The following is a 27,702-nucleotide window of genomic DNA, read 5'->3' as shown; positions in this document are numbered from 1 at the left end:
CTTCTGTCTCCTGACCTCACCGGGCTGGAGAGGACTTTTAGAACCAGCAAAGTTCTGTTCTGCACAGATGAAGCACGCTGACGTAGAGGAGTCTCACTTTCAGCTTTATTTTACAAAATCGTGGGTCCGGAGCTGCGACCCGCCAACATTCTGCAGAACAACACTTTACAAAGACCCAACTCGGTTTCTACAGCCAACTGGAGTCAGAACCGGGGAATCAGTCCTGCTGGGAGTCACCGAGCGCCGCCTTCCTCGTTACTGACTCTTGTTCATGGTTCTGCTGGAGCGACTCCTCAGGACCTTCTCAAACAGATCATCTGTGGAAGCAGACAGAATCAGAACCAGAACCGGGATCCGGACCAGGATCACACACTGAGGAAGAGTTTCTCACCGTTCTTGAATCTCCTGGAGTCCACCTGGAAACGAGACAAGACTTCAGACAGAGGAACTTTTGTTCTGGCGACTCGTTAGGAAAACCTTTGATTACTTTTAAGACCAGAATTAAAACTTTCTATTGTGACAAAGCTTCTAGTCAGAGTGGCTCATGTTACCCTGAGCTACCTCTATAGATATGCTGCTATAGGCTTATTAAACAGGTTTCCAGAGTTTCCTTTTTTCACCTCAGGAATATCGCCAAAATTAGAAACATTCTGTCCAGGAGTGATGCTGAAAAACTAGTCCATGCATTTGTTACTTCAAGGCTGGACTATTGTAATTCTTTACTATCAGGAAGTCCACAAAATGCAGTTTAAAGCCTTCAGCTGATTCAAAATGCTGCGGCAAGAGTTCTGATGAAAATCAACCAGAGGGATCATATTTCTCCAATTTTAGCTTCCCTTCATTGGCTTCCTGTTAAATCAAGAATAGAATTTAAAATTCTCCTTCTAACGTATAAAGCCCTTAATAATCAAGCTCCATCATATATCAGAGCTCTGATTACCCCGTATGTTCCTAACAGAGCACTTTGCTCTCAGACTGCAGGTCTGCTGGTGGTTCCTAGAGTCTCTAAAAGTAGAATGGGAGGCAGATCCTTTAGCTATCAGGCTCCTCTCCTGTGGAACCAACTCCCAGTTTTGGTCTGTGAGGCAGACACCCCGTCTACTTTTAAGACTAATCTTAAAACTTTCCTTTGTGACAAAGCTTCTAGTCAGAGTGGCTCATGTTACCCTGAGCTATCTCTATAGTTATGCTGCTATAGGCTTAGGCTGCTGGACGACATCTCTCTGCTGAGTTCTCCTACTGCTCTCCAATCTGCATTGTTTGTTGTTATTTCGGCTTTTAACTTTTTGTTCTCTGTCATTTTTCTCTTCATAGAAGGTACACCTGGTCTGGTGTTCTGTTAGCTGTGACATCATCCAGGGGAGGCAGATCACCTGCTGCTGACATCTTCATCTTCTAGATGATCCAGCTGGTTCTGTCCCTCAGAGTCTAACTCTGTTTCTCCCCTGAGACGACGTGTTGTAAACTGGATCTATTTAAATAAACTGAATTGAACAGATGACCAGTTATTGTTTCCTTACTGCAGACGAAGCAGCTGCAGGTCCGTCTGCCTGCTCCCTGTCTACCTTTGGAGCTGCAACACAGAGACAAAGACAGATGTTTCCAGCTGCAGACACCGCACCAGAACCGCAGACAGGTGTGGAGGTGAGACTCACCCAGAGGTTTGATGATGCTGTTGACGGCGTGAACGACTCCGTTAGTCGCCATCAGGTCGGCGTCCACCACAGGAACCTTGTTGACGTAGACGGTGTAGTTCCTCTGAGGCACACAGAGAACACCGTCAAGCAGCAGTAATCAGGTCACCGACCAATCAGCAGCAGAACTGAAAGGCTCACTGACCACGCCCAGCTCCAGGTGGTCGCCCTGCAGAGGCCGCAGACGGGTGTGAGAGCTGACCCCCCCGCTCACCAGCAGGCTCTCCCCCAGGTGCAGCCTGAGGACACCTGCCAGCTGCTGCGGGTTCCCTGCAGAGACAAACACAGGTGAGTGACCCGACCTGTCTGCCTGAGGTGCTGCTGAGAGCTGATTGGCTGATGAGCCGCCCAGAGGTTAATGTAGGGTTATTCCTCCCCCTAGTGGATCAGTTTGGGATTTCTGTTTCCCTCCTGGTTCCAGGGTCCAAAATTAACTCGCCAGACGGCGAGTAAATGTTTGCACCAGATAAATCATGTTTGTCAGTCATCATTTGGGTGGATCTTATCATGTTAAATTTATAAAATCAGACATGGTTTAGCACCACTTCCAGCAGCAGTGAGGGAAGACTGCATCATCCCCCGGAGAAAAACAGCTTTTGGTCAGGCTTTCTTCTCCCTAAGAGCATCTCAGCAGTGGAACACAGTTCCAGAAACCATCAGAGAGTCCTTGACATTCTTCGCATTCAAAAAGAATGCAAAAAAATGGGTTATAGAGAGCCAAACTTGTGGGCACTAAGGTTTTCTGTGTGTATTTAAATAATTAATAATTATTTTACATGAATTAACCATAATGTTTTTTATGTAATTGGCATTGTAATTTTATCTTGTGATTATTTTTAAGGTTTCCTTTTTTACACCTGGCTGGGGGACTACCGATGAAAATTAGCACTCTTTAGCTAACTCGGGTACATTTACATTGTTTCAATGTTGATTAATGTACACTGTCCCCTTTTAAATAAAAAATAAAGTAAAGTAAAGGATGCTTCTTTATGTTCCTCTGCTGTCAGCCCGTATGACAACAAACGCACACGTACACAAACACATCTCCGTTTGCTAACAGCTAGCGTTTAGCTCAGGCTAATTACGTAGTGATATTATGTGGAAATATTTAGCAGGAGTCAGAATTAATATAAAAAAATATTCCGGGCTGGTTTATTTCTACGTCTACCGGCCAACTTGGCCGTTGAATCAGGAAGTTAATTTGGGACACTGCTGGTTCTGCTCTTTTCATGAGGCTATAGCAGGATATGTTGGTTCTGACTGGGAGACACAACAAGAGCATGACGTCGAACTAAAGGCTAATCCCCCCCCCCACATTCCTGATCCGGACTTCCATCAGCCGAGGCAAACATCTGTCAGCAGCTGGAGCTCAGCAGATGGTTTCCACTCTGAGTCACATAAACATCTGGAGAAGGTCCGGCCCAAACATGGCGCTGAACGCTCCTGCAGGCCGAGTGACGGATGGGCCGGCCAGGAGGTCCGTTTTCAGGATCGATGAGCCGAGGCATGTTTGGAGATCTGACGCTGGTCTAAAGTTCTGCTGATCCATCAGACCTGGAGAGATTCAGATCTGCTCCCTGAGCTGAAAAGGTTCTGGATCAGAACAGCTGAGGGTAAAGCTGCGTGTTTTCACCTGAACCCGTCATTTATCCCAGGGAGATGAAACAGCAGCTCTATCCCGATACGATGGCGCAGCGGTTAACGACACGATATCTGCTGATATCAGGACGTCTGTTACCATCGATTTTATTAATATCTGACGTTATTATTCACATTGATACCAACTCACAAATATGATCTCATCAGTTTGTTTCTAACCTCTTACGGGTATCAGGCATTTAAATAAAAAAAAATCATTCTTCTAATGTAATAATAATAATGCTAATAATAATAAATCAGCTGTTCACTACAGTCTCATGCTCTAAGGAAGGTTTCTGCTGATGGACTTTAATCTCTAACTATTTACATCACGCTGATGTTTGCGCTGGTTCTGATCCGGTCGTTATTTACACGGTTTCCCACACGTTAAGGTGACCAGCACACGCCTGCGCTACGTCAGGATGCTGCTGCGCTGTCGTCCATATTGAATATCGTGGTATTGTTTATGTAAAACAGGCTGGAGGCTTTTCCGCTGTTAACATTTTACCATTGAGCAATATTTATTTACTCTGGAATTTACTTTTTAATTTTCTATTGTTGGCGTTTCTTTAGAGCTAATTTTAGACTAGACAAGTTTGTTCTTTTGTATTGCTAATAATTACGTGTAACTGTGTGTCTGCCTGAATTTCTCCGCCGTGGGACAATAATAAAATTCTTATCTTGTGTTATGCCTGCATTTCATCTTAAAAATTACGATTTTTCATTTTGCATCGATGTTTGTTTGGATTGTTAATCATTTAATTGATATATCGATATGGATCGATGTATTGTTACACCCCTACACCACCAAACCCAGTTCTGGTCAGACTCAGCAGAACCGGATTGATTTTACACCCTCTGGTTTCTAAATCAGAACAGAACTTCAGTCCGTTTGGGTTTTCCTGGAGATTCTGGTTAGAACCTGGTTGCTTAATGACAAATGTTAACGGATTGGTTCTGCAGAATGACCCGCCAAGCTGGTTCTGGGTCAGATTCCGGATCGGAACCGCCTGGCTTTAACACTCACTCATCAGACGGCTGAGCTCGGCCGGCGGCATCGCCCTGAACGCTTCGTCGGTGGGAGCGAAGAAGGTGAGCGCCCCCTGCTGGTTGAGCAGCTCCGTCATGCCGGCAGTCTGGATGGCGCCGACCAGCTGGCTGGAAGAAGCAGAAGAACCGCGGGCCCGGTTAACCCAGACAGAAAGCTGCTCTCTGTGCAGAGCAGATGATGAAGAACATTTCAGGACGAAGAGGCTGCAGCTCCAGGCCAGCAGGGGGCAGCGTCCCATCTGGGCCCAGCCTCACCTGAAGCGGTCGTCGGCCTTCAGGACGTCCATGAGCGTCCCCATGGGCGGAGTCAGGACCTTGTCTATGGTGAACATGGTGGCGTAGCGGCCGGTTCTGTCGTGGGCAGCGATGCAAGCGTTCTCAATGCAGAGGTTCTGTAGAGGAAGACAAGGAAGGAGCATCATAACAGAACCAGAACCTCCAGTCAGGCCCGTCTGTCTAAAGACCCGTTTGACAGGAGGAACATATCGAAGAGAATGGACGAGAAGGAGGAAGCATCATCAAGTGAACGGGAACTGACGACAGAGGCTGAACCAGAACCAGAACCAGAACCAGAAGGTTCTGTCAGTTTAGAGGAAAAGAACCCGCGACAGGAGGCAGCAGCTCAGAGGAGCTACACCTGGCCTGACCCTGAGGCCTCCTGCATGTTCTGTTGCAACACATCCGGACGGTCGCTTCACCTTCTGCGGTCCAGATGTGCAGAGGCCCGGTCCTCAGGTCCAGCTGTGCTGAACCAGAACACCTGAGACAACCCGGATGCTCCAGATGTCCATGAGCTAAACGGACCATCTCTTCTTCTGCTGCTTTCACGTTCAGGGATGTGAACCATCAACCCTGCGCTGCAGGCCTCAGTGCTGCAGCGTGCCGGTTCAGCCAATCAGGAGCAGTTTTGACTCCCATGATTCACTGCTCTCAGTCTACCCAGAATCCCTTTAACATTTTATAACAATAACGGTTTCTAACATTGATTCAACACTGATACGGTTTATAAACTAAATGATAACAGCATTATAAAAGGTTTAGGATTGATGGGAAATCCCTTTATTATCCCACAAGAGCAAACCTGAGTTACACACAGTTTAATGACAAAAAACAAGCTAACGTAAATAAAGTTAGCTCTAAAGCAACATCAGAAACGCCTAAAATAAAAGTAAATACCAGAGTAAAACGATAAATGATCGGATCAGAACCAGGAAACTCTATTTCCACTGCCAGCATGAAATCTTGTTTAATGCGCAACAAAAGAAGGAAAAAGGGGCACCAGGGGACGGCAGCAGAGGAAGAACAACGAGAAACCCGTCATGTCTGGGGAAGCAGCGTACTCAGAGCTCAACTGTACGATGAAACCTAAGGGTTTAAAAGTTCACAGTTCTCCATCTCTGTTCTTACTGTACGTCTAAAACTTCGTACTCAGCGCCATAGAGAGGTGGCACTACTTGGACTCGTCTATCTGGAGGCCAAACATAGACAGTAGAAGACCAGCTGTAGACCGGCTTTATACCGGCTTTAGACCAGCTTTATACTGGCTTTATACCGGCTTAAGACCGGCTTTAGCCCAGCTGTAGACCGGCTATAGACCAGCTGTAGACCGGCTTTAGACCGGCTATAGACCGGCTTTATACCGGCTTTATACCTGCTTTAGACCAGCTTTATACCGGCTTTATACCGGCTATAGACCGGCTTTATACCGGCTTTAGACCGGCTTTAGAACGGCTTTATACCTGCTTTAGACCAGCTTTATACCGGCTTTATACTGGTTTAGACCAGCTTTATACCGGCTATAGACCGGCTTTATACCGGCTATAGACCGGCTTTATACCGGCTATAGACCGGCTTTATACCGGCTTTATACCGGCTTTAGACTGGCTATAGACCGGCTTTAGACCGGCTATAGACCGGCTATAGACCGGCTTTAGACCGGCTATAGACCGGCTTTATACCGGCTATAGACCGGCTTTATACCGGCTTTAGACCGGCTTTATACCGGCTTTATACCTGCTTTAGACCAGCTTTATACCGGCTATAGACCAGCTTTATACCGGCTTAAGACCGGCTATAGACCGGCTTAAGACCGGCTATAGACCGGCTTTAGACCGGCTATAGACCGGCTTTATACCGGCTTTAGACTGGCTTTATAACGGCTATAGACCGGCTATAGACTGTCTTTAGACCGGCTATAGACCGGCTATAGACCGGCTTTAGACCGGCTTTATACCGGCTTTATACCTGCTTTAGACCAGCTTTATACCGGCTATAGACCAGCTTTATACCGGCTTAAGACCGGCTATAGACCGGCTTAAGACCGGCTATAGACCGGCTTTAGACCGGCTATAGACCGGCTTTATACCGGCTTTAGACTGGCTTTATAACGGCTATAGACCGGCTATAGACTGTCTTTAGACCGGCTATAGACCGGCTATAGACCGGCTTTAGACTGGCTATAGACTGGCTTTATAACGGCTATAGACCGGCTATAGACCGGCTTTAGACTGGCTATAGACCGGCTATAGACCGGCTTTAGACTGGCTTTATAACGGCTATAGACCGGCTATAGACCGGCTTTAGACTGGCTTTATAACGGCTATAGACCGGCTTTGTAACGGCTATAGACCGGCTATAGACCGGCTATAGACCGGCTTTATACCTGCTTTAGACCTGCTTTAGACCGTCTGTAGACCGGCTTTAAGACCGGCTTTAGACCGGCTTTATAACGGTTATAGACCGGCTATAAACCGGCTTTATACCGGCTTTAGACCGGCTATAGACCAGCCTGCCGTCTGAGCCCACAAACCCGCTGATGAAGTTCTTACGTTTCTGTAGACAAACACTCGCAGCTTCAGGCCTCCCAGCGTCTCCAGCTCCTGCCCGTGGTACAGGGACTTGGAGGACAGCTGCTGCTTCAGGATGTGGTTCTTCATCAGCTTCCTCATGTCAGGAGTCATCGTCACGCTTCCTGTTGGGCGAGGCAGGAGGCAGCATCAACACCTGGTCTGTGCTCCGCCTGCTGTCTACCTGCTCAGGGAAGCTTTACCTTTGAAGGCGTTGTTCAGAGGGGCTAGCATGGTCAGGGCCTCGGAGCCCTCCAGGTGAGGCGAGAGTCCGGCGTCCACAAACAGCCTGGTGGCCGTGGAGAGAGACGAGCCCTCAGCCAGCTCCAGGAGCGTCTTCGCTGCAGGACGGAGCGCAGTTACACGCTCAGGTGTGCCGTTTATCAAGAACACAGGAGGCTCAGCTGCTGCACCTCTAACGACCCTAACCTAACGAGAAACGTTCCTCCATCCAGTCCTGACCCCAAAGCGCTTCTCACTACATCCCCTCGCTGACGGCGCTCAGCTACGGCCGCCCTGAGGCAGGCTGACCAGGAAAAGTCGTGGACCAGCCCCCAACGCCACAACCGCAGCCGCCCAAAGCCAACCGGGTACCGGCGGATCTTTCCCTTTACTGCCAGTCGCCTACAGACGGCAGCCAAGGCTCCGCCTCCTAAATGAGTACCTGAGTACCTGAGTCTGGGATGAGCAGCTCGTCGATGTAGTGGATGACTCCGTTGGTTCCCAGCTGGTCCTTCTTCGTGACGATGGCCTTCCCGTTCAGCGTCATCTGGTCTCCGTCACAGCCGACCTCCAGGGAGGTTCCCTGCAGCGTCTCCATGGGGTTCCCCGACACGATGGACTCGGAACAGTGCAGCTGCCTCAGGATGTGGTAGTTCAGCAGGTCTGAGGAGACAGGAGCAGCAGAACGTCAGCGGAACGTCAGTAGAACATTTAGGAGAACGTCAGCAGAACGTCAGCAGAGCGTCGGTAGAATGTCAGCAGAGCGTCAGCAGAACGTCAGCAGAACGTCAGTAGAACGTCAGCAGAACGTCAGCAGAACACCAGCAGAACGTTAGTAGAACACCAGCAGAACGTTAGTAGAACATCAGCAGAATATCAGCAGAACGTCAGTAGAGCGTCAGTAGAATGTCAGTAGAACGTCGGCAGAACGTCAGCGGAACGTCAGTAGAGAATCAACAGAACATCAACAAAATGTCAGCAGAACGTCAGCAGAGCGTCAGCAGAACATCAGTAGAACATCGACAGAGAGTCAGTAAAACGTCGGCAGAATGTCAGAAGAACGTTAGTAGAACATCAGGAGAATATCAGCAGAATATCAGCAGAACGTCAGTAGAGCGTCAGTAGAATGTCAGTAGAATGTCAGCAGAACATCAGCAGAATGTCAGTAGAACGTCGGCAGAACGTCAGCGGAACGTCAGTAGAGAATCAACAGAACATCAACAAAATGTCAGCAGAACGTCAGCAGAGCGTCAGCAGAACATCAGTAGAACATCGACAGAGAGTCAGTAAAACGTCGGCAGAATGTCAGAAGAACGTTAGTAGAACATCAGGAGAATATCAGCAGAATATCAGCAGAACGTCAGTAGAGCGTCAGTAGAATGTCAGTAGAACGTCGGCAGAACGTCAGCGGAACGTCAGTAGAGCGTCAGAAGAACGTTAGTAGAACATCAGCAGAATATCAGCAAAACGTCAGCAGAACGTCAGTAGAACGTCGGCAGAACGTCAGAAGAATGTTAGTAGAACATCAGCAGAATATCAGCAGAACGTCAGCAGAACGTCAGCAGAGCGTCAGGAGAACATCAGCAGAACATCAGTAGAACGTCGACAGAGAGTCAGTAGAACATCAGCAGAACATCAGCAGAATGTCAGCAGAGCATCAGCAGAGCGTTAGTAGAACGTCAGCAGAACGTCGGCAGAACGTCGGCAGAACGTCGGCAGAACATCGGTAGAACGTTAGCAGAATGTCAGCAGAACATCAGGAGAATGTCAGTAGAACGTCGGCAGAACGTCAGAAGAACGTTAGTAGAACGTCAGCAGAACATCAGCAGAACGTCAGCAGAACGTTGGCAGAACATCAACAAAATGTCAGCAGAACGTCAGCAGAACGTCAGTAGAGCGAAAGGACTTTGGGTCAGGCATTTGGACGGGCACCTCCCAGAGCCACGGGGTCTTCCAGGATCCTGTTGAGGGTTCTGCGGGGAATCTTGGCGAAGGCGTCGTTGGTCGGAGCGAAGACGGTGAACTGGCCCTGGCCCTCCAGCATGGCGTTCAGGCCCGCAGCAGCCAAGGCTGTCTGGAACCCAGAGGAACGAGTCGGTGAGAACCCGCGGAGAACCGACGGCGCTGACGGCCGGGCCGTCTACTCACGCGGAGCGTCTCCAGGTCGTCGTCGATCTCGATGATGGACTGCACGTCGTTGGAGACGGCGGTGATGACGCGGTCGATGACGTGCACGATGCCGTTGGTGGCGTGCTGGTCGGGTTTGATGAGCCGGGCGCAGTTCACCGTGATGATCTAAGAGACGAGAAGGAAAGCATCAGAACCAGAACCGCGGAGCACCAGAGAGCTGCTACGCTCTGGTTCAGAGGGTTCTAGAGGGTTCTAGAAGGTTCTAGAGGGTTAGGTCACCCCGTTGCTGTAGTGGTGGATGTGGACGTTGGAGTCCTGGTACATGGAGGAGAACGAGGATCCGTGCCTCAGCTCCTCGGAGGTCAGCCTCCGGTTCACCATGTGGTAATGCAGAGCGTTCAGCAGCTCGATGTTCACGTTGCTCACCAGAGCGTCCAGGATCTCCTGCAGCACAACGACAGCCGTGAACACCTGCGCCGGGAACACCTGCGCCGTGAACACCTGCGCCGGGAACACCTGCGCCGTGAACACCTGCGCCGTGAACACCTGCGCCGTGAACACCTGCGCCGTGAACACCTGCGCCGGGAACACCTGCGCCGTGAACACCTGCGCCGTGAACACCTGCGCCGTGAACACCTGCGCCGTGAACACCTGCGGCGGGAACACCTGCGCCGTGAACACCTGCGCCGGGAACACCTGCGCCGGGAACACCTGCGCCGGGAACACCTGCGCCGTGAACACCTGCGCCGGGAACACCTGCGCCGTGAACACCTGCGCAGTGAACACCTGCGCCGGGAACACCTGCGCCGTGAACACCTGCGCCGGGAACACCTGCGGCGTGAACACCTGCGCCGTCAACACCTGCGCCGGGAACACCTGCGCAGTGAACACCTGCGCCGTGAACACCTGCGCCGGGAACACCTGCGCCGGGAACACCTGCGCCGTGAACACCTGCGCCGGGAACACCTGCGCCGTGAACACCTGCGCCGGGAACACCTGCGCCGGGAACACCTGCGCCGTGAACACCTGCGCCGGGAACACCTGCGCCGTGAACACCTGCGCCGGGAACACCTGCGCCGTGAACACCTGCGGCGTGAACACCTGCGGCGGGAACACCTGCACCGTGAACACCTGCGGCGGGAACACCTGCACCGTGAACACCTGCGCCGGGAACACCTGCGCCGGGAACACCTGCGCCGTGAACACCGGCGCCGGGAACACCTGCGCCGGGAACACCTGCGCCGTGAACACCTGCGGCGTGAACACCTGCGGCGTGCGGCGTGCGGCGGAGCGGCGCCGGTACTGACCGCAGGCAGCGCCGCCCAGGCCTCGTTGCTCGGAGCGAAGAAGGTGAAGCTCCCCGGACCCTCCACCTCCTCCCTCAGCCTGGCCCGTTCAGAGTACATCTGAGTGGTGGAGGCTCCGACCACGCCCAGCGTGTTGTAGATGTTCACCAGAGGCAGCGCTGCAACAGAACCACAGAACAGAACTTTACCAGAACCTCGGGAAGGCAGATGATGTCAGAGGTCCGGTGACGTACCAGCAGGACAGCCCTTCTCCCCAGGAATCTTCTCATAACCTGGACAGCACTCGTAGGTGATGACCCTGCAGAGGGAAGACAGAGCAACACGGGCCCGGTCCAGTTCTGGTTCTGACAGATTCCTCTTTGTTCCAGATCCGTTCTAACCTCAGAGAGACGGCACTTCCTGTCTGAACGCTGGAGCCGGGAAAGTCCGACAGCTTCCAGGATCTGGACTCTAATGGAGGTCAGAACCAGGCCCGAACCTCCTGCATAGAACCTGAAGGTTCTGAAACCAGCAGGCAGAACTTACATTTCATTCATGCATTAATGAACTAATGATGCTAAAATTATTTCAGTTCAGAACCAGATGGTTCCTAAAGTTTGGATCAGAACCACCTGTCTGATAAAACTGGGATGTTGGAGGATGATCAGAAACATCCAAACTACTCCATGTTCCACCACAAACGCAGAACTGAGACGTCGGGTCAGAACCCGTCTGGTTCTGGATCCACCAGGCCGTGGTTCTGTTCAGATCCAGAGTTAATGTGGCATTAATCCTGAAGAACCCGACAGAACAACGAACACCCGTAGCTTTCATCAGTCTGTGAGCTTTGACCTGAAGCCCCCCAGCTGAAGGAGGTTCTGGTTCCGGTCCAGATTCAGTTTTCTTTGCTGTCTCACATCCTCCCCCAGATCTCACAGATTGTCCGCAGCGCTCTTTAGGTGACACCAAAGATGTTCTGTGAGGTTCGGTTCTGGACCCGGCCGCTCCAGAACTTTAATCTCCCTCTGATGAAGTCGTTCTCTAGTTGCTTTGGATGTTTGGACTCAGAGACGAGACAAAATACAATCAGTTCTTTTAGCTTTCTATCAGAACCTTGAAGGTTTTGGGTCAATTAAGGTCCGTTTCTCTCTCTCTGCTGAGTTCTCCTACTGCTCTCCAATCTACATTGTTTGTTGTTATTTCAGCTTTTAACTTTTTGTTCTCTGTCATTTTTCTCTTCATAGAAGGTACACCTGGTCTGGCGTTCTGTTAGCTGTGACATCATCAGGGGAGGCAGATCACCCTCTATTACCATCTACCATAGAAAGTACTCCTGGGTCAATGTGAGCTTCTGTGTCTCTGCTCTGTCTTCTCTAACATAGAAAGTACTCCTGGGTCAATGTGAGCTTCTGAGCTTTCTGTGTCTCTGCTCTGTCTTCTCTAAGCCCCAGTGGGTGGAGGCAGATGAGCGTTCACACTGAGCCTGGTTCTGGTTCTGCTGGATGTTCTCCTCCCTGTTAAAGGGGAGTTTTCCTCTCCACTGTCGCTTCATGCATGCTCAGTATGAGGGATTGCTGCAAAGCCATCAATAATGCAGACGACTGTCCACTGTGGCTCTACGCTCTTTCAGGAGGAGTGAATGCTGCTTGGAGAGACTTGATGCAACCTGCTGGGTTTCCTTAGAGAGGAAACTTTCTCACCAACCTGGAGGATCTGATGGAAGCTGACTTTGGAAAGAGCCTTCAGATGACGTGATGGGAATCAGCGCATTGAACACGAGGGAACTACAAGTTGGATCAGAACCAAAAGTTCTTTGCATCTGAACACATGCTGGTTCTGTCCAGACGACTGCGCCCAGGATGGGTGGATCCAGGCCCAGAGAGACTCATTGAGTCAGAGAGACACCAGAAAGCTCCAGCTGCATGTGGGCTGTAATGTATTAAGCAGCCAAGCCATCAGAACTTTGTGTAAAGATTTCCGCAATAAAGCGAGACCCGCTGCCTGGACTCATAAAGCTAATTTCCTCTGAGAGAAGAAGAATCTGCAGCCAGCTGAGACGGCGGCGCCAGGAAAAAAAACCAAAGCTCCAGGATTCCTGCTGGCTCCAAAATAAATCCCACCTCAGTGGCAAAGAATCCGGTTTCTCTGCGAGGGCAGAGCTGCAGGTCCAAAACACTCGTGTAACAGTCCGGTTCTGACGGGTTCTGGCCCAGAACTGCCAGCCTCTGGTCCAGACTCAGGGGAAGAAGAGACCAAGAGGAGGAAACTGGATGGATAACATCTGACGCTGATGTTCCTCATTCATAAAATGATAAAAACACACTAGAATATAACATTTATGGCTTTTCTTATCATTATGCTGCAAAATCTGTAAATAAAACAAATTAATTTTGTGCACATTAATCAGGAGGGACTTCCTGAATCTGTTATAAAGCAGAGAAAAAAAAATAAATAAAAAAAAAAAAAAAAAATATATATATATATATATATATATATATATATATATATATATATATATATATATATATATATATATATATAGTTCCTTCCCCAGGACTTCACATTCTGAATCAGGAGAGACGAAGCAGAAAAAACTGACGGAGCGACTTTAGTGAACAATCCTTTGTTTCCAGCTGCCGTTAACTGAAGACAATGAAGAAAGCTTTGAACAGAGGAGCAAGAATGTAGGATATAACAAGCTTTTGCCAAGATATGTAACGTTGACACCGCATGTTGTCGGCTAACTAGCTCCCATTTAGCCAAGCTGCATGGCGGAGCAGAGTCAGCCTCTCAACCAAAACGGTAATAATGTGTGAGAAAACCACCTTTTTTGTTTATTCAGTCAGTATTTAACACAGGCAGCTCAATAAACTGTTAAAATATAATAAGATGCCTTTTTTAAATTCAGCATATTGTTCCTAGGAACCATCGTGTCTCCAGACCTGACACCTGAGATGGTCCTCACACATGGACACCATCAGGAAGAAGGTCCTGCAGAAACTCAATAAGTCTAACCTTCCTCAGGAGCTGCTGGTGATCTTCTCCAGCTCCATCATCCCGTCTGTCTTGTGCTCAGCATCTCTGTCTGGTTCAGCTCACCTACAGAACCTCACAGGTCCAAACTGCAGCAATCAGATCTGCAGAGAGGATCATCAGGACCGACCTTCCATCCATTCATGACCTCCACAGGTCCGGGTCCAGTAAAAGGGCCGCTAACATGGCTGTTGACCCACAGGGCGGCGCTACAGAGCGCTGATGGCTGGATCCACTGTGTACATGGTGGTCCTTCATGCTGTTGTTCTTCAGACTTCCTCTGAGAGAACCTTCTGGGCTCTCCTCACCTCTCAGCCAATCAGTGAGCAGCGTCTGCTCACGTCATCTCTCCTGAGGAGCGGCGGGATAAATTGTAATTGAAATGCTCGTTAAGCGGGAGGAGCCGAGTATCACTCGAAACAGTATTCTGTTTCTTCTCCATTATTCTGGACCGTGTTCTGCAACAACCCGGCGGTTTCATGGTACCATGAATGTTCTGCTGCTCCATCTCTGGACTTTCTCCTTGGGTTTGCAGAACCGAAGTCTTTCAGAACCAACGTTTTTCTCACAGCCTTCAGCCGTCAGCTAATGGAGGAAAACAATCTGCTCCAGAACCTCGGGTGTCAGGTGAGTTTCTGAGCCGGGTCCAGCTCTCAGCTGGTTCCATCTGCAGCTTGTTAAATAAAATGAAATTCACTGTCTGGAGGCCGGCAGCGGAGGAACAGCCAGCGTTCCTGCAGTAAATGTCAACAGATGGAGAGCAGCTACCGTGTGAGCGAGCTGGCACACACTCTGCACTGATTATCCAACCAGACGGAAAACCCGGCCCGTTTGTTCTCCGCATAAACAAAGATGGCTGCCGAGGGTTTCTGTCCAAACAAACAGAGCGAGGCGCAGTAATTCAGTCGCTCCGGGGAACGTTCCAGGAACATCCAGCAGAGAAATCTGGCTGTAACTTCAGTCCGGAGATAAACGGCCTCTGAAAACGCTCCAACATAAACCTGCAGACCTCAAACGCTCCCGGAGGAATAAATTACATTTCCTGTTGGCATGGGAAACGGACAGAAAGAGAACTTCTCTGCTCTCTCTCTTTAAAATGATTTTTAACCAGTGATGCTCAGAACCTGAAAGGTTCTGGCCCGAGTGAGTTGCTGGTACACCGTACATGAGAGCCGTCACATCTGGCAGGTTGGAGCTGCGTTTCCTGACAGTCTGAAGTATTTTCCAAGGTAGAAACTACAGCCTGAAACACAAAGATGAACCCACAGATAAAAGCGGCCCGTTTGCAGCTGAGGAACGGATCCAGAACAGATGTTGGAGGGAGTCAGGTAATCTAGACCGTCTGCAAACATCTGGAGAGGTACGTCCAGATGTTTGCTGGTTCTCCAAGCCCCAGTGGGTGGAGGCAGATGAGCGTTCACACTGAGCCTGGTTCTGGTTCTGCTGGAGGTTCTCCTCCCTGTTAAAGGGGAGTTTTCCTCTCCACTGTCGCTTCATGCATGCTCAGTATGAGGGATTGCTGCAAAGCCATCAACAATGCAGACGACTGTCCACTGTGGCTCTACGCTCTTTCAGGAGGAGTGAATGCTGCTTGGAGAGACTTGATGCAACCTGCTGGGTTTCCTTAGAGAGGAAACTTTCTCACCAACCTGGAGGATCTGATGGAAGCTGACTTTGGAAAGAACCTTGAAGATGATGTGTGATGTGAATTGGATCTAGATGAATAAAATTGAATTGAAAACAATTGAAGGTAGCACCTGGTGTGAAATCGTGGCACTGCAGGCCGGTTACTGACGCTAGGGCAGGGCGATATGGATTAAAAAATAAATCTCAGATTTTATCATACCAAATCCGATTAATCGATTTTTTCCTCCTTTTTGTTTCATAAAAAGAAATTAAAGAAATCATTTTAAAAACTTGCTGTTATGTCAAGCATTTCGTCAGGGAGTTGACCTGAATTCAAAGTGCAACTAAAAACAAGCTGTGAAACATGTAAAACAAGATGGCAGCCGTGCCATTATAAACAATGAAAATATAAGAAAATATTTGTTGCTAGTGGTTTTACACATTGAGCTAAGAACAGGCTTCACTGCACTTGTGAACTTCAAACTAAGTTAAAAAAAAAAAGTAAATAAGTAAATGAAGTACCTCGTATTATGGTAAAAAAAAGTTTCTACTTAACAATATTTTGACTATATATTTGCCTAAACATATATTCAGCATCACATGCTGTTCTCTTCATGGAAACCCAATGAGTGTATTGGCAAAATAAAATCCAGATTTTCCAAAAATGAAATCTTAAAGAATTGCAAATTCGAACTAATCGATTAAATAGATTTATCGCCCAGCCCTAACTGACGCCAGCATCTCCCTCTTCCAACAGGCTGGAAAACGCTTCAGATCTTCCATAAAATTTTACTATCAGACAAAATAACCTGAGCAGGTTTCAACCCTCATTTTATTGACTTCATTTATTGAGGAAAGCTGCAGGGAACCACCATCAGACGGTGCCGAACCCAAACAAGGCGATTTTTGGCCTTGATCGCCCGCTGTTGGTAGCCTGACATTTCTCCTCTCTCTTTTCGCCCGGCTCTCTTCAGCGTGTCGTCAAATAGGAGGAGCGTCTCTCCGCTTGCCAGTTTCACTCACCATGGCGGACCTGGCTTCAACCGAGCCAATCACGGCGCTGGACGCACATCCACAGCGCCTATTAACTCTATTCAGCCTATTTGCTCTGTTTTCATTGCTCAAACCGTGTTGCTGGTATCATGTTGCGTTACTGAACGCCGTCTCACATGGGATAACGTGAAAATCGCTCGCTCCAAACGTCTGGTTCGTGCTCGGTGTCATCGCTCCTTTAGAAGGTCAGAGTGTCCGTAAGATTGGACTGAATGGCCCAAATATTCTTTGTTCTGAGCTGCTGCTGAACAGAATCAACCGATCCAAACGAAGCTGACCCAAAAAGCTAAATTACCCCCAGAGCTCATCAACGGCCCGTCCAGGAGGTCACAGGGTCACCAGAACACAGAGTAAAGTTCTGCGGACCTCACTGCTGCGTTCTCAGCAGAGCTGCAGAGACAGGATCCCCTGGTTCTGTCCACAGAACCAGGTTGTACTGTCAGGTTGAGCTGAAGCTGTGGGTTCGGTTCTGGAGCAGCTCTGTACCAACAGCTTGGGCTGCTGGGTGGTTCCTCCCGGCTCGTAAATCAGACGGAGGTCCGACTTCTCCTGCTCACGGCTCTGCAGAGACGCTGCTGCAGGTCAGAGGAACTCAGGAATGTGTTTATTTGAGCCGTTTTCCTGCTTTCAGCTGGAGCTGCGGCTGATTGGTTCTGAAACAAGCGGCCTGTGTTAATGACGACCAGCTGCTTCACACTCTTTCTGCCCCTGTGAGGTCCGTCTGGGGCTGCAGGAGACCTGTGCATACCTGGGGGGGCTTCATGTGGCTGGGTATGAAGGCCTTCCTCAAGGATCTCACACGGTTCCTAAGGTCTGAGAAAACCCAGCCAGCCGTCCCCAGAAGGATGCTTTCAGCCTCACATCGGTCTGGTTCTGACCGACGGGTCAGAGACCAAAGCCCAAACACACCGGGATGGTCCAGAACAAAAGCTCTGACCAAACAGGAGAACCAGAGTTCTTCCGGCTTCAGGTTCTGAAAGATACCGGTTCATGAGAAACGTCCATCCTATGACTGAGCCGTGTTTAGCAGAACCCAGAAAGATCCGCGGTTCCACACCCAGAAGTTAATGAAGATTTAGAATAATCCATCTGAGGTGCTACCTTCAATCAAACATCTGGGAACTGTCAGAACCGAACCACCCGACTTTATACCAAGTGTTGGTTCTACAGCGTCTCCCTTCAGAACCGCACCATCCAGCCAGAGAAGGTCCATTCATTCTGCTAATGTAGTTCAGAGCCTTGAACCTTTTAATCCAGCTTTAGGTTCTGATCCATCCGGTCCAGCTCCAGCAGAAAGACAGCGAGCTTCCAACAGAACCCCAACCCAAACCTGCATCAGAGGTTCTGCTTCCTGTTCTGGAGGACAACCAATGAAAACGTCTCATGAAGGGTCAAAATGTCCCCGCTGAGAAAGACAGAATCGACTGGAACCAGCATTAAGCAGAATAAAACAACCTGTTTGGTTCGGACCGCGGTTCATGGGCGTATTCACACCTGCCTTTAAACGGACCAGAGTCCGGTTTTACCACTTGGTTCGGACCTTTTGTACAGGTTTGATCACAATGTAAGGAACCGTGGTCTGGACCAAACATCCTTCTTTCAGATTAACATATGAGCGCTTCAGGAACATCAGGAAATCTGGGCTCTAATGTTGACCTCAGTACCTCATCCACAGTCTTCCTGCCTCTGAAAGCGGCTGTAACGACTCTCTGGACCGCTGGGTTCTCGCTTTAAGGCGGACTCAGCTGATCTCACAGACGTGGATCCGCTCCTGTTCATCAAACCTCTGATGCGTTCAATGCTGTTTCCACATCATCAACGCTTTCCCAGCTAAGCACCAAACGGTCCAAAAGTTTGAGATCCAGGTCAATAACTATAGAACCGGGTCCACAGCTCCAGAAACCCGGTAGTGGAGCTGCAGACGGTCAGTGTTGATACATCCAGCTGTTTGTGTGGAAAATGGTGTAAAAATCTTGGTGTTATTTTTGACCAAGACATGTCATTTAAATCCCACATTAAACAGGTTTCCAGAGTTTCCTTTTTTCACCTCAGGAATATCGCCAAAATTAGAAACATTCTGTCCAGGAGTGATGCTGAAAAACTAGTCCATGCATTTGTTACTTCAAGGCTGGACTATTGTAATTCTTTACTATCAGGAAGTCCACAAAATGCAGTTCAAAGTCTTCAGCTGATCCAAAATGCTGCGGCAAGAGTTCTGATGAAAATCAACAAGAGGGATCATATTTCTCCTGTTTTAGCTTCCCTTCATTGGCTTCCTGTTAAATCAAGAATAGAATTTAAAATTCTCCTTCTAACGTATAAAGCCCTTAATAATCAAGCTCCATCATATATCAGAGCTCTGATTACCCCATATGTTCCTAACAGAGCACTTCGCTCTCAGACTGCAGGTCTGCTGGTGGTTCCTAGAGTCTCTAAAAGTAGAATGGGAGGCAGATCCTTTAGCTATCAGGCTCCTCTCCTGTGGAACCAACTCCCAGGTTTGGTCCGTGAGGCAGACACCCCGTCTACTTTTAAGACTAATGTTAAAACTTTCCTTTCTGACAAAGCTTCTAGTCAGAGTGGCTCATGTTACCCTGAGCTACCTCTATAGTTATGCTGCTATAGGCTTAGGCTGCTGGAGGACATCAGGGTCTATTTCTCTCTGCTGAGTTCTCCTACTGCTCTCCAATCTGCATTGTTTGTTGTTATTTCAGCTTTTAACTTTTTGTTCTCTGTCATTTTCTCTTCATAGAAGGTACACCTGGTCTGGCGTTCTGTTAGTTGTGACATCATCAGGGGAGGCAGATCATCCACTATTACCAATCTAACATAGAAAGTACTCCTGGGTCAATGTGAGCTTCTGTGCTTTCTGTGTCTCTGCTCTGTCTTCTCTAACATAGAAAGTACTCCTGGGTCAATGTGAGCTTCTGTGCTTTCTGTGTCTCTGCTCTGTCTTCTCTAACATAGAAAGTACTCCTGGGTCAATGTGAGCTTCTGTGCTTTCTGTGTCTCTGCTCTGTCTTCTCTAACATAGAAAGTACTCCTGGGTCAATGTGAGCTTCTGAGCTTTCTGTGTCTCTGCTCTGTCTTCTCTAAGCCCCAGTGGGTGGAGGCAGATGAGCGTTCACACTGAGCCTGGTTCTGGTTCTGCTGGAGGTTCTCCTCCCTGTTAAAGGGGAGTTTTCCTCTCCACTGTCGCTTCATGCATGCTCAGTATGAGGGATTGCTGCAAAGCCATCAACAATGCAGACGACTGTCCACTGTGGCTCTACGCTCTTTCAGGAGGAGTGAATGCTGCTTGGAGAGACTTGATGCAACCTGCTGGCTTTCTCACCAACCTGGAGGATCTGATGGAGTCTGACTTTGGAAAGAATCTTGAGATGACATGTTGTATACCGTAAATAAAATTGAATTGAGTTTTTTTGTGTTGATGTACGTGAGGCCCCAGGAGACCTCCAGAAAGGGACCTTCCTGTGTCTCCAGAAGACAAACTCTTGGTTCAACAGGACAGACGTCAGAGCAGAACCAGAACCAGCAGCTAGTTCTGACTGGTCTGGAGAACCAGAGGACAGAACAGAAGGACTCACGTGGGTTTGCCGCAGATCTTCCGGTGGTACCACTGTTTGCAGTTGGTGAAGTATTTCTTGTTGGTTCCTTGCACCAGCTGCATGGCACAGACATTGGGCCTGAAACAGAAAAACCAGAGAGGAGTCAGAGATCGGCAGAGTCTCAGCCGTCGTAAGCAGTTTAAGGAGGAACGCAGCTTTGGAGGCAAAATGTTTGACCCAGATCTTAATTGGTTAAAGAGAAAACTTCACGTTTGCAATGTTGTCACTTTCAACGAGCCAATCAAAGCCCAGATTTAAGGTCCTTCTGCTGCACCAGTTTAGAACAGCAGACATGGTTCCTCTGACCGTTTCAACGAGGAACCATGGTCCTGGTTGAAGATGACCCATCAGGCACCAGGTACCCTGAACAGATTTCATTCCTCCTTAAATCAGAGATCTCCTGAAGACACATCATGGATGGAGGTCTTCTCACACAGAACCATAGCTGGGAGTCTGGAACAATCTGCTTTCCTCCTGTTGTCCCACCTTTACGGCACTCAGACCACCAGAAAACTGATCGACTGCCTGGTTCCACCTAGGATCAGTGATCCAGCTGCAGAACCTCTGGTACCAACACTTTTAATATTATAATAACTCTATGGTTCTGTTGTAATAACATTACTGTAGTTGTCCAGCAGAGGGCGCCGTGCAGGTCCAGATTTAACGGAACATGTCTTTGGGTTTTTTATCCCGTCTCTCCGGGACCAATGCGGGGTGAAGGGTCTTGCTCAGGGACCGGAGTGAAAGACTGGGTTTCGAACCGGCGACCTTCGCAGGCCCTCCAAACGCCCGGCTCCAGAACCCCAGACCAGCACTGCACATGTGTGTGACCAGAACTTCTGTAGAACTTTTACCGCAGGAGGAACCGAGGAGAACTTCCTCTCTGATTCTCTAGCAGCAGTTTCTCGGCCCAAGGAGCAGAACTTGTCGCGGTTCGGTTCGGAAACTCACCCCTGCTGCCGTCCGCGGATCCGGCTGTGTTGTAGAACCGTCTGGTACGGAGACTTGGCCGTGCAGACAATCAGCGTGAGGGACAGCATCGGAACCAGCAGCCACAGCTTCATCCTGACTAAAGTTCAGCTCCCAGAGACGATCGGAACCTTCCTCCTGCCCTGCTGGTTCTGTTCTGCTGCTCCCCGCAGTCAGGGTCCGGGTCCAGGAGGAGGAGGAAGAGGAGGAGGAAGAGGAGGAGGAGGAGGAGCAGAGACCCAGAGATCCAATAGAAGTTCTGATCCAGCCCCCTGGAGCTGGTTCTGAACCATCCATCTCTTCAGTGATTTTCAGCCTCGAGATGATGTGTGTTGAGAATTGGTGTTATAGAAATAAAATGTTATTGGATTGAACATCTTTTTACTGTTTTATATGGTTATATGGTTCATCATTTGGCAAAATATATTTATTCATCCAGATTTTACTCACCAAAGTTCATCACAGGCTGATTTACCTTTATTGAAATAGGTGGATTCATGTACGATGTACAAATTAGACTAAAATATCTAAGATGCAGAAAGAACACTTATAAAAAAAAAAAAAAAAATAAGCCTAGCTTTATGTGAAATAAAATAAGTGCACATTTTGCTCCCAATATTAAGTTGTTTATATCATTTATTTCCAATAATAATTTAACTTTGATGTAAGATGTGGTATAAAAGTCATGTGTTACATTTTTGTATGTTGCAGTTTTACTTTGCCTGGCTTGGCTGAGCGTGGTTTATGAAAGTACAAAAACATGCAAAACATGAATTTTTCATAATAGGTCACTTTTAGGAAGTCTCTCTTTCAAAGACTCTGGTCCAAAAATTACAACTTCTGTCTTGTCAGAATTTAGATGCAGGAAATTTAAAGTCATCCAGCTTTTGATGTCATTAAGACATGACTGCAGTCGAAGTAACTGATTGGATTCATCAGGATTTATGGATAAATATAGCTGAGTGTCATCAGCATAACAGTGGAAATTAATCCCATGCTGTCTGATAATTTTGCCAATCGGAAACATATATATAGACCTTCATATTATGTAGGATGGCATTGTAGATGCTTTGTATGGGAGAACAAGACCATACCTTACATGCAGAAAGGCTAATAACATCAGCCAGGTTGGAATAAACGTGTCAGGATATCATGCAGAAGCTATACAGGAATATAAGATGTGGGTACAAGCAGGTAGACCAAGAGATGGGACTCTCCTAGAATAAGGCGTAATGATAGCATTACAGCAGAACATCTGAAATATGCTAGCCAAAAAGAGACTGTGCGTGTGTGCGATGTGTTTTTAATTACGGACAAAACCAGTAAGGTTGGTAGCCTTAATAACTACAGACCAATAGCTTTAGCTAGTGTGATATCTAAAGTATTAGAAAAAATCTTGCTTGGTCGGCTCAATCAGTTTATTAATACAACAAATAATCAGTTTGGTTTTAAAGCCAAGTTTGGAACTGATTTCTGTATTTATGTCCTGAAAGAGGCAGCAAGAGCATATCTAAGAAAAAATGAATCCATGTTAATTGGGTTAATTGATGCCTCTAAGGCCTTTGATCGTGTCAATCACTACAAGGTATTAGACAAATTAAAACAGAGAGTGGTTCCAGTTATTATACAGATTTTGATTTACTGGTATTCTAACCAGAAAATGCATGTAAAATGGGGCAATAACACCTCTGCTTCCTTTGGAGTGAGTAGTGGTGAGCATCAGGGTGGGCTGATTTCACCTGCCTTGTCTAACTTGTACATGGATGACCTGTCAAAATTAATGCACCTATGTAAAACTGCATGTATGATTGGTTCAGTGAGATGTTCTGTAACGCACTTATGAGAAATCTGATATACAGATTTATGTGTCGTTTGGCAGGTCATTGAACGTATTATTGTAATGTTTTCACATCCCAGATTCCACTCGGCTCTGTGGAAACATTGGTACGCAAGTATTTTATAAGATTTATTTCTGTATTTCTTATTTTTATATTTTATTTATTTATTTTCTTCTTTTTTATGTCGTGTTGTTGTGTATAATCTCTTTGTGGACCACTAGTCTGTTGGATAAAGCAAGCATATATATAGTGAAGAGAATTGGTCCAAGGACTGAACCCTGTGGTACTCCACAGGTGACCCTAGAGTTTGAGGAAGATTTATTATTAGCATGAACAAACTGGAATCTGTCCGACGGATAAGATTTAAACCAGCCTAATGCTTTCCCCTTAATCCCTACAGTATGTTCAAGTCTTTGTAGGAGAATATTGTGATCAACTGTATCAAATGCAGCACTGAGATCTAACAGGACAAATGAGGAGATGTTTGGAGACTCTGCAGAAAAAGGAAAGTGTTGCTGCTGCTGATCTGAGGGCTGAAACAGTTTCTCTGAGAGATATTACAATATTTCTATATTTCTCCATAACTGTTGGGTTTAATCCACCGAGCTCTGCAGACTCCCTCTATCTCCATGGTGGGATCCCAGATGTTTCCTCGCTGTCAAGATGCTTCTTTTCCATCAGCTTGGGGTGAGTTTAGAGAAGCTGATTAGAGGATCTCCTGCTGCTGGAGAGGATCTGATGAAGGTAGATGAAGAGCAGCTGGAAAGTTGCTGCTTGGCTCTGGCTGCAGGGCCTGTTTCCACTTTGAGTCGGGGTGGAGGGTTTCAGACACGTTCACCTCGGTTAATCACAGGAAGAGAACGTCATCAGTGCTGACTCATCGGTTAAATGAAATAATCCCAGCTCAGTCTGGACCCAGCCGTCTTCACCAGAACATTTCCAGATGGGATCTGTAAGCAGAACAGAGAGACTACACCCAGCAGGGCCTGACCTGTGGGGGGGGGGGGGGGGGGGGGGGGGGGGGGGTAAACTGCTTCCAGATGAGGATTCAAACATGAACATGAAACTGGACTTTCTGAATAGAACCTGAACCGGACCGCTGTGGCTGCAATTACCTGACTTGAAGTCAGATTTGATTTGGACCGGTTGGTTCGGTGTGACAGGGACCCGGGAGAACTCCTTCTTTGGACCGGTTCCTGTAGGAAGGGACTGGATTTAAGAACAAATCAGAACCAAACTAACCAATCAGGACAGGAGATCAGAACCGAATAAAGGAAAACAGGTCATGGATCAGTGGGAATCCAAGGCGGTCACCCTTGAACATTTTGTTTAGGTTTTTTCTGTCTTTCTTCTACTTTTTAAATTCAGTACATGTTGGATTTTCAGACATAATAAATATTAAAAGTTGTTCTGAACTCTGGCAGGTTTGTTGGGACCAAATGGGTCGGTGGTGAGTTGTTCCGGTCCATGTTGGACCTGCTGGGAGCGTCTCCAACAATCAACGCGTCATAAACTGCACCATCCACTCCCACGGTCACATGTTCTGACCGGACCCGGTATCAGAACCGGAACCAAACCCGCTTCAGACCCAGCCCTCCGAACCGGGACGGAGCAGCGCCTCCTAAATCTGTTTCCAGTTACAACTTCCTCTGCAGCACGACGAGGAGCTGCAGGAGCAGCAGACCACACCACAAACTCTGCTGTGTGCGTGTGTGTGTGTGTGTGCACGTGTGTGTGTGCACGTGTGTGTGTGTGTGCGCACGTGTGTGTGTGCACGTGTGTGTGTGTGTGCGCACGTGTGTGTGTGCACGTGTGTGTGTGTGTGTGCACGTGTGGGACACAGGGCTGCTTTGTGCTCATTGCAGGTTTCCAGATGTTCTCTGAGGTCAAAGGTCAGGGCAGGAAGGGAACTCACGCAGCTGAAGCCTCTGAGATGCACCACCACCAGGAGCCACAGGAAAAACTGACATGTAGACGTAAAACACAAGAAGCTGTAAAAAAAAATGCAGTTTTTCTCAGATCTGAGTCCTGAGGATGACGACAGGAAACCTTCCTGGAAACCAGAAATCCAGCGTCTGAGAAGCTGGAGGACTGAGATCCATCCAGCAAAGCAACTGCAGCGTGTTTAATTGATCCTGAAGAGGTTAATGTCAGAGTTAGTGACGTATCAAAGTTAGTTAGATCCTCATTAAAGGCGTTCTTCACGCTAAATGTTGATGATTTAGCAACAAAGGAGGAGAAATATGCTGCGCTCTTCAGTTTTCAGGGTGACACATTTCCTTCCTCTCCTCACTTCTTGCCCTCTATGCTCTCTCTGTGCTCTCATGGACTCTGGCGCCCCCTGCTGGTGGCGCAGAAGACTTTCTCCATCTCAGTTTTCTAAAGCAGAGGTCTTGGACCTGGTCCTCAGGACTCACTGTCCTGCATGTTCTAGACGTCTCTGCTCCTGCACACCAGGACCAAATGATTGCTTTACATCATCAGCAGCCCTTGATGCCTGCTGAGGCCCGTTAGTCTCTAATTTATGTTAGACAGGTGTGAGGAGGCAGGGAAACACCTAAAACACCCAGGACAGTGGCTCCTGCTCTGCTCTACAGGACCCTGAGGTTCCTGAGGTTCCTCTGCTTACCGGAGCTCAGAAACATCCGACCGAAGCAGATCCCAGAGCCACGGTCGGCTCCGTTTCCATTAAAAAAACAAACCAGGAAATGCTTCAATATATTTTTTTTCTCAAATCTATATTTTTTTTACTGACTAATACTTCCTGTTTTTACAATACTGCATAATATCTGTAATAAACGAGGCATCTAATTTTGCCAGAACCTCCAATAAACCATTAGTTCTGTTCATGTATTTTCTGATTTATATTTGGAGGAATGGAGATAGAAATAATGAAATGGAAATGATGTAAAGCAGAAGAGGGACTGAGTCACAGGTTTAGCCTCAAGTCTGAAACATCTAATTTCAAGTCGTTTAGAGTCTTTAAATATGTTGAAATAATGTAAATAATAGAGCGCGTGTTCTTTTTAAATTGGTATTTATCTCAAAACGTGATGAAACCAGAGCAACTGACTCTAACACTTAAACTAAACTTAGCTTCTAGAACATTCCTCCTTTGAACGATATTTCTCCAGAATATTCAGTGAAAATGCAACAGCAGAACTTTATATTAAAAACCAAATTTTCTCTTGGGAGCATTTTTGTCCTTCGCTTCATTTCTTTTCCTTTTTTAAATATCCATTAAATTTGATTGGTTGTGCTGCATCTCAGACTACAGAGGGGAAATAGACGAGTGAAATTAATTAATGGTGCAAAGTTAAGAGTTTGGGTAAAATATTGAGTCTTTTCAAGCAAACAAGTTTCCACCTCTGCAAAGCAGCAACATAAAATCTATTTAAACAACTTTATAAAAATATTCTTGTCTGGAAAAAAAAAAACACGATATCAAACATTTTGTCCACAAAATTCATCGTTTATATTAAAAATATAGCAACTGCATCTGGTCACTTTAACAATCACATATAATATACATCAGAGTCCATTTAGTGTTTGTCACAAATTGATTTTAAACATCTTTTAACTGGTTTCCATGGCGCTGGATGTTAGAAAATCCTCCATGTGGCTGAAGTCGTTATTTTGCTGTAAACTTTTCTGCATATTCAGCATTTTTCTGCTAAAGTTTGACGTGAAACTGAAAACGTTCCACACGGCCTGCAGCTCCTCGGTTCTGCCAGGTGAGCCGCTGGAGGCGGAGCTTCTCCCAGGCACCTGAAGAAGACCGCTGCAGGTATTCTGCTGAGTAATGGCACCATGAGGACCAACCAGAACCAGAACCAGAACCAGGCTAAACGTTTGGTCACAGGAGGCCGACACGACATAGAAAACTATAACTTTGTGCTTTTCAGAACCAAGTCCGGTCCAGTAAACAGAGTTCTGGCCTTTTTCTCTGAGGTTCTGCAGCGAGGTGACAGAACACGACCGGGTCGACACGCTGCGCTCCTGTTGCTCAAGTCAATAAATAAAGTTCTGGACCTGATAGGGTTGCATTTGGGCCGGTTCCCCAACGCTCACCGTCTCCAGCACCAGGTCTGAAACGGGTCTGGTGCTCAGAACCAGAACATCAGTAGTTCTCACAGCCAAAAGACGACGAAGGTAAAAAAAATCTTCCAAAAACAGCAAATAAACATTTTTCTGCTTTACTTTTTACATTCTTTACATTGCAGCGTTCTGGGTTCTGGGTTTGGGTCCGGCTCCAGAACCAGCTGGTTCTGACCACCGCAGCAGTCAGACACGGATTCCTTCTGACTCCTGAGCAGACCGTCCTGAAGAACCAGAACCAGAACCAGAACCGCTCCAGCTAGCTTCTTGGTGCCGGTTTGTCTGCTGATCAGAAGTCCGGACCAGAACACGAACAGAACCGGTGTGGATCTGAAGCGGCGCCTCGGTTTAGTGCAAGTGTGCGGAAGGTGATCCTGACAGCGGATCCAGCTGCCGGTCCAGTTGGTGTTTGGACCGGTTCTGTGGGTGGGGCTTCTTCCCTGAACTCCAATGGAACGGGTCGGACCAGCAGCCGGTCTGAACTGGACTCCTGGGTTCTGGCCTTTCAGGGATGATGGTTCTGCTGGTTTGGGTTCTGGGAGTGGGCCCGGGTCATAGCGGCTTATCGATCACTGCAACTCCTGCGTGGCGCCGAGGGGAGAACAGGAGGT

General features: G+C 47.8%; 2 protein-coding genes across 2 annotated transcripts in view; both read right to left on the bottom strand.

Moving 5' to 3' along the window:
• Positions 1–83: 83 nt before the first annotated feature.
• tgfbi (transforming growth factor, beta-induced) lies at positions 84–21,332 on the bottom strand. Its single transcript, XM_036127069.1, has 17 exons — positions 21,138–21,332; positions 20,166–20,264; positions 11,121–11,185; positions 10,888–11,045; positions 9,860–10,024; positions 9,599–9,745; positions 9,383–9,524; positions 7,901–8,113; positions 7,432–7,569; positions 7,211–7,353; positions 4,638–4,774; positions 4,360–4,490; positions 1,840–1,964; positions 1,656–1,758; positions 1,521–1,573; positions 392–416; positions 84–317 (listed from the first exon to the last, which is right to left on the bottom strand). The coding sequence occupies exons 1-17, from the start codon at positions 21,248–21,250 to the stop codon at positions 256–258; spliced, it is 2,019 nt and encodes a 672-aa protein (XP_035982962.1). The 5' UTR covers positions 21,251–21,332; the 3' UTR covers positions 84–255.
• A 5,117-nt stretch (positions 21,333–26,449) lies between these two features.
• The window catches only part of klhl3 (kelch-like family member 3), a 32,961-nt gene continuing 31,708 nt past the window's right edge, over positions 26,450–27,702 (bottom strand). Inside the window, exon 17 of the mRNA XM_036126913.1 lies at positions 26,450–27,672. Within this exon, the coding sequence (XP_035982806.1) occupies positions 27,644–27,672 (29 nt within the window). The 3' untranslated portion in view covers positions 26,450–27,643. The remainder of the gene's footprint in view (positions 27,673–27,702) is intronic.

Source organism: Fundulus heteroclitus, chromosome 23, assembly GCF_011125445.2.
Source record: "Fundulus heteroclitus isolate FHET01 chromosome 23, MU-UCD_Fhet_4.1, whole genome shotgun sequence".
Taxonomy (NCBI): domain Eukaryota; kingdom Metazoa; phylum Chordata; class Actinopteri; order Cyprinodontiformes; family Fundulidae; genus Fundulus; species Fundulus heteroclitus.
The sequence above is the reverse complement of the archived record's forward strand: the minus strand, read 5'-3'. Positions and strand labels throughout refer to the sequence as shown.

Excerpts from the sequence above, each read along its gene's own strand:
- tgfbi (XM_036127069.1), bottom strand. The coding sequence starts at position 21,250 with ATGAAGCTGTGGCTGCTGGTTCCGATGCTGTCCCTCACGCTGATTGTC. Across the intron at positions 8,114-9,382 it reads AGACCCCGTGGCTCTGGGAG|ACCTGCTGAACTACCACATC; the intron begins GTGCCCGTCCAA and ends CTGTCTCCTCAG. Across the intron at positions 1,574-1,655 it reads CAGCATCATCAAACCTCTGG|CTCCAAAGGTAGACAGGGAG; the intron begins GTGAGTCTCACC and ends TCTGTGTTGCAG.